Source organism: Ursus americanus, chromosome 32 (assembly GCF_024610735.1).
Source record: "Ursus americanus isolate L20-20 chromosome 32, mUrsAme1.1.p, whole genome shotgun sequence".
Taxonomy (NCBI): Eukaryota; Metazoa; Chordata; class Mammalia; order Carnivora; family Ursidae; genus Ursus; species Ursus americanus.
This window is the reverse complement of record NC_142158.1, coordinates 17,103,665-17,116,319: the sequence shown is the minus strand read 5'-3', so window position 1 is coordinate 17,116,319 and position 12,655 is coordinate 17,103,665. Positions and strand designations below refer to the sequence as shown.

Below are 12,655 nucleotides of genomic sequence, written 5' to 3'. Positions count from 1 at the left end.
ACTGAGGCAGATCAGGGGTACGTAGTGACAGTCGCCCCAACGCACAGAGTTGGACTCTCCGCGTGGTCTGCTCCCCTCAGAGACGCCATGCTCTCTGCCCTCCAACTGCCAGTTGGCTGCCTCCTTCCTTCCTTATTTTGGACAGATGAAAACTGTATATACTTAAAACGTACAACATGATGTGCTGGTATATGTATATCTTGTGAGACGACGATCTCAACTAAACTAATCAACACGTCCATCACCAACCATCACAAGGTGCCGTTTTTTTTTGTTTTGTTTTGTTGTGTTTTGGTGTGTGCTGAGAACACGGGAGATCCATTCTCTGGGAAAATTATGGTGTATAATGTGTTACTATTAACTCTAGTCACTATGCTGTTCATTATGTCTCCAGAACTTATTCATCTTATGACTGAAAGTTTGTGCCATTTGAGCAATTCTTCTCCTTTGCCCCCCACTCCCCAGCTTCTGTTAATTGCCATTCTACTCTCTGTCACTCGGAGTTCGATTGTTTTTGATTTTTCAGATTCGACATACAAGTGGGGCCCCTGGGCGGCTCAGCTGGTTGAGCACCCTACTCTTGATTTTGGCTCAGGTCATGATCCCAGGGTCATGAGATCGAGCCCCACATAGGACTCCACGATGGGTGTGGAGCCTGCTTAAGATTCTCTCTCTTCCTCTCCCTCTGCCCCCCAGCCCCCCGGCTCATGCTCTCTCTCTCAAAAAAAAAAAAAAAAAAAAAAAGAGAGAGAGAGAGAGAGAGTCCACATACAAGTGATTTCATGCAGTATTTGCTTTTCCATGTCTGGCTTACTTCACTTGGCATAACATCTTCCAGGTTCATCTATGTTGTTGTCAGTGGAAGGACTTCCTTCTTTTTTTTTTAAAAGGCTCAACAATATTGCACTGTATGTTTTTATACCAAAATTTCTGAAAAGTCTTTTAATCACATCTGTTTTAGATATGACGGTCCCTTTTATACGACTGGGACCGTGACCAGAACCATCAAATACAGAAAGCCTGTGACAAATGCTGGCTCCGTGGGGTTGTGGCCGAGACACTATGTGCTCATCAAATATTCCAACCGCTCTTCTCCTCCTCCAGCCTCTCCTGCAGCTGGATTGGGGTCAGGAGCCCAGCTCTGGTTAGTGGGTCGTGAGCAGAAGCGATGTGTGTATCTCCTCTAACCCCTCTTCCCTTGCTAGGGAGATACTGGAGCCATGTGTTCTAGAAGTGTGTGGTGGCTTTATCACGGAGAAGACGTCTGATCCACATTAGGCTTTCCTCCAGTGAAAAATAAACCTTTACTGCCCCAAGCCATTGGGATTTAGGATTTACCTGTTAGGGCGAATAACACCGCTTATTCTGAGTAGTAAGAGTCTAGTGTAATGTAACACTCAAATTCACAATAAGAAGGAAGGAACCAGGGTTCATTATCTACAACTGGGAGAAATACTCATTTAGAGCTCTTGATGACCTTGGGTGGGAGGCCCATCCTACGGATGTGGGAATTGAGGCTGGACAGGAACCCACCCAGTAAATGGAGGATGGAGCTTTCAATCTACGGTTCATAGGCTTCACAGGCTGGATTGCTCTATTAGACCCTTGCTTCCCAAACACTGGTGTGCGTCAGAATCGTGCTCGTTACAATGCAGACCTCTGGGCTCCATCTTCAGAATTTCTGATTCAGAGCCTGGGTGGGGCCTGGAAGTATGCATTTCAGCAAGTTCTCAGATGATGCTAATGTCGCCGACCCATGGACCGCACTGTGGGAACCACCCCACTGGACGCCCTTGCTTCACTGGACGCCCTTGCTTCCCACATTCCATCAGGCAGGACCGTCTCTAGACCCAAACCTCAGCCTCAAGAGTTTGAGCTCTTCCTACGTACTGCGGACAGTGTCACTGAAATGCAAGGAAAAGCCCAGTTAAGTCCGAGAGGGAAGAAAATCTCCTATCCCCTCTTCCTCTCACGGCTTACCTCTCCCCCTGGAGGACATGTGCACACACAGGACGGAGCCCCTGGTCTAGAACTCTGCCACCCCCCCCCCCAATTCCTGCCCAACCATGGGCACTTGGGATGGAAATTCTGTTCAACATAAAAACGAAACCAAACGAAACATTTTTCTCAGCATCTCTGCTTCAGATACAGAAGTCTGGGATTAGGAAGGTGTGTTTCTCTTTGCTCCTTATCGTGCCTAGGATTATTAGCTCAGTTTCTTCACATATGAGAAGGGATCCCAAGAGCAGCCACCTCAAGGGGTGCAGGTGAAGACAGATGGTCAGCTGAGGTGTCAACGGGGAGGCATGCTAACCACAGAAAGGCCTCTGGAGTCTTAGATGATGTTATGGCAGGGACCATCGCCCTGAGACGTTGCCTCTCCATGGAGACAGGCTCATTCTTCTCTTACTTAGCCAAATATTCCAAGAAACAGGGCCTTTCTTTCTGCCATCCGCTGAGATGAACAACACACAAGAATAATCCTTGCAGATGACCCCCCTAATGATCAGGATAAGAATCGCTGGAGAACTAAAAGGGCTTTTAACAACTTCAAGTGTAGCCAGACGTACAGCAGCTCAGAAGACTGGCCCATTCTCCGCTTCTTCTGTAGGGGAATACAGCAGCCCCCTCCCCAGCCCAGCGCCCCCAATTTTGCAACGGACTGAGCAGTTGTTCAAGAAAGCTATGAATAGAAAACAAAATAAGACCCCTCCCCCCAGGGAGGGAAGGCCACTTTTTTCTTTTTTAAACCGTTTTAAGTTTTAAACACAGACGGATTCTGTTTTTGCAGAGGAGAAAGCAGCTCTTTTGTCCCCCACACTTACTCTATCCCTGAAAAATGCTCAGGAAGCCGGGACAGCTGCGAGTCACACGCTCACAGCAACGGGAGTGCCTGACAAGATGTGGCTTTGCTCCCGGACACCTCGCGCAAAGCTTGAGAACCGCAACTCCCCTCCTCCCAAACGCACATGCGCACACGTGCACACGTGCACGCGCGGCACGTGCGGTCAGGGCTCCGAAATGCCGTCTGGGTAACAAGATGTCAAGAACACTGTCTTCACTGCCTTTCTTAATCGCTGCAGACAGGGGTGGGAGAGTTAGGGGTTTCCACGTCTCTGCAAGGCTCGGCTGGCTCTGCCACAGGTCAGTGGCTGCGGGTCCCATGATGGGCGTGGCTCAAGCCCCAAGGCCACAATCTCCACTTCTGTGCTCCTGAAGTTTTATTCCACCTCCCCCAAGACGCCTCTGTCCAATCTCCCCTGGAGAGCCTCCGCAGCTTTCATTAACAGAAAGCAAAAAATGTGCGGTTGCCTCTTTCTATCAGATGGACAGCACTGTAGCCTCGACTCAGCACCTTTCACTGGGTGTCAGCATTTCTGAAGGGCTTTTACAAAGGGTTTTCTATTTTTGTGCAGCGAGTTAATGGCAGAGGTCAAGCATCTGAGCGACTGGATGGGTCTCCATGTTCGCTATGCAAATGCTGCACAAAGAATCAGGTCCACTCAGTGTCAGTGTGGCTGCTCGTACCCCATTTCCGGTTGGTTTAGGGGTGCTCTCGGAATCCGTAGAGAAAAGCCCAGCAGCCTGAGTGACACCCCAGCCGGGTTTTTGTGGATGGGAAGCAGCCCCCTCTTCCCTCCCTCCCACTGGGCTGGGCTCTGTGCCAGCACCGCCACCATGGCTGCCCCGGCCAGGGTGCTGGGGATGACCAGGACGGAGCTGGCTGCAAGGGCCAGGTCCACAAGGAAGCTCCTCCTGAGTGCTCTCGGTTTATTTCCCTCCATTGTTGGCAGGGTGACTCGCCGCGGCTTCGGGTCCAGGGCTATGGAGTCAGTCAACGTTGAACAGAATTTATAGAGCCTTTGAATGTTATTCTTATTTTTGGGATGTGCTTTTGCAGCAGAAGAAACTACCTGGCTCATACTTAGCATGGGTCCTTAGATTTTGTGGGGGGGTGTATGTGGGGGGGAGATGCTGTTCGCCACCTCGGAAGGAGGCTCCGGTGCGTCAGACTCACAGCAGCAATTTTCCCAAACCACAAGCAGTGCGCAAGCTACAGTTTGAAGTCAGAATTACTGTCTTTTATTGCCTGTGCCATGAGCATAAGAAATGGATTTCAATTTTCTGCCTTGAGCAGGACCTAATCCTCTGTACATACGACTTTATATTCTGCTTCTAGTGACTTTAGTTGTGAACCACCTGGCAGCACAAAATACGGATTTAGCATACTCTTTCTTGCTACCACGTTACTACATTCTAGATAAGAGAGGATCACATACTAGGTTCTAGGGGGATGGGCAGGACTGACATTTTCCCAGCGGCCCCGTCTGGTTCACCACCTTCTGCCACCACAAAGACAGCGGCTGGCTAAGTGATGGGAACTGTCCCTGATGTGGAGGGGAGGAGGGATTTTTGTACTTACCAAAGGAGGGTCCTACTTCTGATCTGGACATGGTGCTTAGCGCTGGTTTCCACGTCTGAAATGTACACTGAGACTATCAATGACCAGCAGGTGCTTTAACCTGAGATCCTTCTGAGTCCCAGACTCATGGACCCAGAGGAAAAGAAGCAGCTACAGGTATGTCTCCATCCAAATTAACATGCTCTTCTGCAGTCATCTACCTGAATTCCTGAGACAGAGAAAGCTGGACCACGTGCTCTTTTTAGGATCGTGGTTGATTGCTTTAATGATCAAGCCACATAAATAACTACACTCAAATGAATTTGGATTCTATAAGATGTTACTCTGAAATTGCTACAGATATACACATGCAACATTCTCACATTTATGTATTTAAGATTTTACTTATTCATTTGCGAGAGAGAGAGAGCACGAGCGAGCACAGGCACAAGCAGGGGGGAGGGGTAGAGGGAGAAGCAGACTCCCTGCAGAGTGCAGAGCCTGATGTGGACCTTGATCCCAGGACCCTGAGATCATGACCTGAGCTGAAGGCAGACGCTTCACCGACTGAGCCGCCCAGGTGCCCCTTACATTTATGTTTACAACATACAGTAATATCCTTTCTCAGAATTTCAGGAAAGATGTGTAGCGCACTCCCCCAAGAATGTATGACTATGGTCCACAGAAGAAAAATGATAGCTTCCAGGTCAGAGTTCAAAACCAGGCACCCAGGCTGAGATGTGGTCCTTGGGCTGAATTTAATTCATAAATATATTGTTTGCTCTGTACCATGTTCTAAAAATTTTGAACTTTTGTTTAAAAAACAAATCCAGATTTTTTTCAGACGAACTGAAAAACTAGTCCTTCGTTTCTGCAAAACAAGAGGGGCTGAAACTGACTAGCACTAACACCTTTAGATAAGGGGTGGACTTCCCATGCTGCCCCCATTCCCAACACTCTCTGTTCACAATCTTAGAAATGCCTGACTTCTTATGTTCCCTACCTGGCTGGCCCCGGCATGCACCTGAGGCTGCGGCCCCTCTCCTAGCCAGTCTAGGGGCACCTCTGCACCTCCCCAAACGTTATGGGTCGAATCACGTCTCCGCAAAATTTGTATGTTGAAGTCCTAACCCCACGACCTCAGAATATGACCTTAGAGACAGGGTCTTTATAGAGAAAACCAAGTTAAAACAAGACTGTTGTGGGTGGGCCCTCACCGATATGACCAGCCTCCTTATGGAAAGGGGGAAATTTTGACACAGAGACGCGCTCACAGGGAGACGCTCAGATGAAGCTGCAGGTCAGGGTGACGTGCCCGCGAGCGGGGAGTGCCAGCAAACGCCCAGAAGCCAGGGTGAGGCATGGCGCGGATTCCCGTTCACAGCCCTAGAAGGAACCAGCCCTGCAGATACCTTGGTCTTGATGTCTAGCTGCCAGAACAGGAGGCAATCAGGTTCTCTCTGGTATGCTCTCATGGCTGCCCTAGGAAACCAATACTCCAAGTAGCGTAAATTAAGTCTCTTCCTTTGATCGTGGGGTAGAATCATGGGCCATGGTGGCCATGGTCACTGGATATGTCTGGTCCAGAGAGCGGACATCACAAGGAAAAACATCCTTCCCCAAACTGAGCAAGGCTTCCAAGAGCTTCCTCATGGAGATGTTTCCAATTACAAGTTGGGGGGAGGGGTGCCTGCTCCAGCTCGGGTGGTGCCGAGAAAGTCTGGTCAACCATGGCTGCAAAGACGACGAGGGCCCTTCGCCCGAGCGGGCGGCTGATAGTGAAAGCGAGAGAGGTATGTTCGGGGAACGAGCGTGTCAGGGGAGCAGACGGCCTCAACCCTCACTGACACCCGCGCGTGCTTTACATTACACACTCCCACATACACTGCGAGGCGCCTTCCCTTTGAGTTTCCCTCCTGTCTGATCTAAACATTCCAGAGGGGACTGGAGAGCACGGAGGAGAGGGTCTCGGTGGGAGAGGACCGAGCCGGCTGGGTCTGGAAAGCTGGCTGTTCCCCAAGGAAATGCCCAACTGCACTGGCCACGCACGGGCCACGTTCCAGAGTCTTACTTCCTTCCTTTTAAAACACGCAGCCCTGGTGACTTACAGGACGATTCACTTTCTAAAGGATATCTCAGAGACGACAGCACGCCATTGTTGGGGCATCAGGCTTCTCTTTAGTCCCTGAGAGTCCCATTCCCAGGGGCCCTGTGGTCTGAGAATTTCACTCTGTGGACCAGTCAGCACCCCGCCCTGCAAAGTGGAGAAGGGCCAGAAGGCGCGATCGGGCTGACCACCTCCTAGGGTTCAGGTTGAAGGGCCCCGAGAAGAGACCCAGAGAGAAAGCACTGGGGTCTTGCACTCAGGTGGGGCTCCGGGGCCAGGGGTCGGGGGGGGGGGCTGCCCTAAGCTTGCACACTTCCATAGACCAGCAGTCACCAGAGATGAAAAGTCCTCCTCACCTACCTTGAGAAGGGCCCTTGGTCTGTGGACTCCATGCCTTTTGAGAAGTCCATCGAGAAAATCTAGGCAGGCACCAATGCCCCCCCCCCCCATATGCCATTTCTCTTAGCTACATACTAGTGCCACTGCATTCATACACCATGAGTATTATAATACACACATGAGCGATCAGCTTAAAAAGAATAATACAGAACAAATTTAAACAGACATTCTGCTACCTTTATCCCCCACTCCCACCCCTCCACGGATGGGCTTGCTCACCCCTTGGTTCTCTGCACCCAACCTGAGTCTGTATACATAAGGCACAGAACAACGTGCACCCAGTTGACCATGTTCACGTCTCAAGGGCAGCCCACACTTCTCAAATGGCAACTGACTCAACCGGTTATTTACTGTCAAAACATCCAGATGACTCCTCGATTGAGGTTTTGAAGAGTGTGCCCCGTGGCATCAATGAGAACGTATTTTTGGAAGAATGATGTCCGTGCATTCTTACAGATAAACTCTGCCCTCATGCTTGACACTGTTTGGTGTTTCTCTTCCCCACCCCCAGGCTGGGATTATTCTTGGAACGCTGCATTGTTTGTATGGGTTTTTTTTTTTTTTTAATGCTATTAAAACTGCCAGGCTCAAATTATGTTTTGTGTCTTACTCATCACTCCCAGAGCACTGCAGACTTGGCTACGTGCTTTTCCAAGCATGTAGATTTCCAGCACAATTTCATGACCTCCCGGAGCCAAAAAAGGCCACACCCCCGTAGCTGCAAACTCTAATGAACGTTCCTACATTCTACTAGTTACTTTTTCGGTAATATAACCCACAGATGGCACAAGGTTATCAGATGATCTTTTTGATCCCCTCGGGTTGGGAAGTGAAGGCCCAGGGCAGATGCTGGTCAGCAAACTGCAGAACCAGAGCTAGGACCCAAGGCTCCTGCCCTACGGCGAGTTCTGCCACCGTCACCTTCTGCTTCTCACATTGCCCCTTCGTTTGGCCCTGGCTTCAGGATAATGAGTGGCTGGAAGCACAGAGTTGGGTTCTCATCTCAAAGGGAATAATAATCCTGAAAACTCCTTGGGTGGGACTCAGTGGCTGCACTATCTCAGAGAAGACTGTGAGATACGGACTTGGCCCGTCCACCTGATTTGCTGGATTCTGCACTATCTGGGCAACCCACCGAAGGCCCCCACATCCTCTCTTTTAGGCCCACTTTCTACAGTCTGGCTGGAGATGCCCAGGCTCTGGCCACGAGGAAACAAACTCCCCAGCTGGAAGAAATGAACAAAGACGAGGTGAATTCGGAGCAAGGACGCAGGCCAGCTCAACGCCTTGAATGCACCCAACATGGCCCTCCTGACTCCCCTTCTTTCTCTCTCAGGGCACGACCAGGATGCAAGAGAGTTGGGAACGGTAACCTTCGTGGATTTTAGGAATTCCAAGCAGAGTTACGTGTTGTTAGAGGAGGAAGGGTTGGGAAGGGGTGACATACAAGGATGAGGCTTTAATTGTGGAGAACTTCCAGCGTGGGCATGGTCTGTGTGTCTCTTCCCACCTGCGGTCTTGTCCTGGCCACTGCCAGCCAGTCATGGTGGTGGTATGGGAATGTGGGTTCAGGTGTGAGAAGCTGGGCGCTGTCTCCCTTTCAGGAGTCTGTCCTGGGACATCAATGGCCTGTTTTACTTTGTCAGTCACCTCCAGGTGGAACAGCTCTACATGGGTAGGCAGAGAGGCCAGCCCAAGCCTGCTTTCTACAGGCCCCATCTTTCTCTCCCTCCCCACGGATGATGCCACTCCAGGCAGCCAGATGGGCGGGCGTCTCCCTCACCTCGCTTCCCACGGAGAAGTCTTCCATTTTGCCCTCACACACCTGGGGCTCTGCCTGTTCTGTAGCAAAGCTGGGAAAGTGGGAACGAAGGGCAGAAAACCATGACAAAGGGTGCCCACCCTCAGGGTGGGGGGAGCTGCACTTTGAGAAGATGGGCTGGGGTCAAGGAACCGCTCCTTCTTTTCCCCCTCATCCCCTAAAAGACAGCTCTCTTTGTGTTGGGTATAAAACTGAGCAAGTGGGTTCAGGAAGCAGCCCAAAGCTACATCCATCCATCCCGTGCCCAGAAAGATCTGGTTCTATCCTGGGAGAGGAGTATCACTGTCTCTAAGACGGATGATAATAGGGGATGAGGCTCTGAGTGGTCGCTGAAGGAAGAGGATGGGACCGTGGGGAAGAGTTGCATGGACAGAGATTTTTGTTCCATGGAAGGAAGAATGTGTAACAATCCAACAACGGGGCAGGCTCCCCAGGGTGCTCTAGCAGCTGTCACCATAGTATGAAGAGAGATCTGGATCACTAAACTGTGGCCGTGTTACCACACTCAGTGAGCGTGTGAGAGTGTGCGCGCGTGTGGCAGGCGATTAGGTTATCTCCATCCTAGGGCTCTGAAGTCTGCATAACGCAAGACCAAATCATCCATCCGCGTTGAACAATTGACACAGCCCGGAACCATTAAACCAACATCCTCCAGGATGAAACCAAGTTAACCGTGAGACGCAAGGTGCCCTTACGTGAGGATCTAAGTCAGGTGGGAGGGAGGAACACCAGCACGCTGCTGGATGGTGTCTACACCTCCGGAAACTCTCTAGCCACCACGTTCCTCGCCTGTACTTGTGAAGATAATGAAAGCTACAGGACGGGGTTGTTGGGAGGGTCACAGAGTACTTACTATGGGCCAGGGACGGGTTTAAACGCTTTACTTATGTTTCTGAATCCTTTACAACTCCCATTTTACCAATGTTAGCCAGACACAACAAGTGACTTACTTGAGGCTGTCCCGCTAGGAAGAGGCAGAGGGCAGCTCAAAGCCGTGGCCCAGTGCCCGGTACAAAGGAAGGGCTCCAGGTGACCGCTGTTAGACCAGAGGGGGGTAGTAATACACTTGGTCAAGAGGGGGCGCTCTGGAGCCATTCAGGCAGCTCAATGCAGGTAACTACAGGTCTCAAAGCCCGCTGTCCTCCTCTATGAAATGGGCACACAAATGCCCATTTCACAGGGAGGCTCAAAGAGGAAATGATTTAATACACATAAAATGTTTGGAAGAATGCCTGCAAATAATAGGAGCTCCGCGAACGTTAGCTAATACCAGACACGTGACCTAGGTTCTAAACACAGACGTAGGGGTCTAATACGTGAACATAACACAGTGCCGCAAGTATGTCTGTAGCATCTGTACGTAAAGGCAACCACTCAGGAAGGCTCGCAGGTCAGTAAAGAGGCATGATTCACCACTGGCCTCATCGAGCTGCGCAGGAGAGTGGAAAATGTGCCGACTGACAGCACTGAGCTTCACCAAACCCAGTGCCAATGCATGCAGGTCGTCCGAGCTACTGGACGGTGGCGGTTTTTCTCCAGGCGGTTATTCTCCCTGGAAATCTGCCCTTCAGCTTCTCCCTGAACCTTTACTTAAGTAAAATTGCCAAGATGTGGCTGAGGGAAGGGGAAGGGACTGTAACAGCAACGCTGGAGAAGACCTGGAATGTGTTCCATGGACTGTCCCCGCAGGAAGCTGTTCGAGAGACACCCAGGCCCGATTTGGGGATGGAGACCGAATTCTACTGGAGTCCACAGAACGGACCGTCGGGCTGTCCTACCTGGTGAGCTTGGTGCCGATCTGCTGCCTCAACTCCAGTCTCTCTTCATCCGTCTGCCTGGGAAGGATGTTCTTTTCTTCGAGCTCCCGCTTGGAGGGCCGGTTGCTGAGTTTGATGGCTAAGGAGTCCTTCCTGCACACCTTCATGGCCAGGGAGGCTGCGGGAGGGAGAAACAAGTGCTTAATGCTGACCTCCAGCTGCCTGGGCTCCACACGGCCAGGGTGGGCCACGAGGTGAAAGGCAGGAAGACAGACATAAGGGGCTTAACACCTGGAGCGGCTACGGCCTTACTCAGAGCGTTCACTGGTAGAGTTCCTGAGACCAGCATGTTCTTTATACCTCGCACTATCTCGCTGTCTTGTGCATGTGAGGGGCACATGGGGAGCCTGTGATTGGATCTCTGCCCCCAGGAACCCCAGCAGGCAGACAACATCACAAAGGAGGGCCGGCCGGGCTGTGGAGCGCAACAGAACGCAAGGCAGAGAATGGCCAGAGGCCTTGGGTGGCTATGGGGAGCTTCAAAGAGGAGGGGGTTGGTGCCCACGGGACAGGGGGCACCCGAAACAGGCAGCGGCTGGTGGCCATCTGCAGGGGGAAGGCTCAGAGAGGACGGATGAGCCAGGGGATCACAGGAGACCAGAGACCAGCTGGAGTGGAGCCAGGGGTGCATGAAGGAAAGTACAGTCGGGCAGAGTGGGGTGCGTTTGGGGCTGGAGTGGAAGCGAGGTCTGAAACAGGCAACGTTCTGGGATTGAGCGGAGGGCAGGGCTTCCTTACGTCTGGAATAAAGCTACAGTTCTCAACCAGGGGTGAGTTTGCACCCCCCGCCCCCCACCAAGGACATATTTGGCAAAGTCTAGAGATACTATTGCTTGTCAGAACTGGGGTGCGGTGAGGGAGAGGGTGTTCCTGGCATCTCGTAGGCAGAGGCCAGGGGTGCTGTTGAGCACCCTGTAATGCACAGGACAGACCCCACAACGAACAGTCCTCTGCTCTGAATGTCAGTGGTGCTGAGGCTGAGAAACATTCAATCCTCCGGGTAGGAAACGGGGAGCAGAGGCTGGGCGCTGCTCCCACTCATGGGCCCCTGGGGCTCTGGTGGCCCCTCTGCGGTCCTCTCTCCTGGACAGGATTTTGATCGTCTCATTGCTCGCTCACCAGGCCTCTTCCCAGCTCTCCAGTTTAGCTAGCTGGCTGAAGCCTGGTGCGTATAAAGCAAGAGGGAGACACTGGGAAGCAGCACGTGGGAGGGGGGCATTCTTTTGGATTTTATTTAGTAGTGCTGGTCTTTCTTCCTCCACTGGTTCTAGAACAAGGGCCTGGAAGGAGACCTAGCCAGTGTCAAACCCCAGGGCTGCCTCTTCGATGTCAGGCTCTGGGCCAGTCCCTTCCCTCTCCACATTCCTCCCTATCTGTGGAACGGGGCATCAGCATCCATGTGACCTGCTGTTGTAAGATGCACGGAACAGAATAAAATCTTAGTAGTTGTCAGGCATGCAAGTATATGTTCAGTAAAGAGTTGCTATTATGTAAATTCATTAAAAAGTTGACCAAATAGGGCACTTGGGTGGCTCAGTCAGTTAAGCGTCTGACTCTTGGTTTTGGCTCAGGTCATGATCTCAGGGTCGTGGGATCAAGTCCCATATCAGGCTCTGACCTCCGCATGGAGTCCACTTAAGATGCTCTCTCTCCCTCTTCCTCTGCCCCTCCCTGGCTTGCACCCACTGTCCGAATAAAATCTTGGAAAAAAGAAGGTTGACCAAATAATCAGTCTATACTCGCTGAACTAAAATTCATTATTTGTGGCCAGAACACCCGATTTCAAACTTTGCTTTTTCATTGTTTTTCTTGTGCCTTTCACACGTAAAGGCCTAAGGAAGAAATTTAAATTCAAGCCTTCCAGAGCTGTGGAGGTGTGCTTAAAAATGAATTTGTTGCATATACAATGGCTAGCATTTCTGAGTATTCTGTAGACTGGAACTGAGTTTTAGGGTCCCTCCCTCCCTTTTTTTTCGAGTAAGGGGGAAAGGAAAGGAACCAAAGACAGAAAAAGCCATCTAAGAGATGAGAAGTGGCAGCATGGGGTTGCAGTTTTGGGAGGGATGAGGGCGTCTGGAGGACATTTACCCTTTCGTCTTCTTGACTGA

At 51.1% G+C, this 12,655-nt stretch overlaps 1 protein-coding gene across 10 annotated transcripts in view; it reads right to left on the bottom strand.

The window, feature by feature from the left end:
• Positions 1-12,655, bottom strand: part of PHACTR1 (phosphatase and actin regulator 1) — a 528,218-nt gene that overhangs the window by 32,946 nt on the left and 482,617 nt on the right. For all 10 annotated transcript variants that reach the window (XM_087858043.1, XM_087858044.1, XM_045811543.2 and 7 more), the window contains one exon: positions 10,509-10,665. In XM_087858043.1, the coding sequence (XP_087714169.1) occupies positions 10,509-10,665 (157 nt within the window). The remainder of the gene's footprint in view (positions 1-10,508; positions 10,666-12,655) is intronic.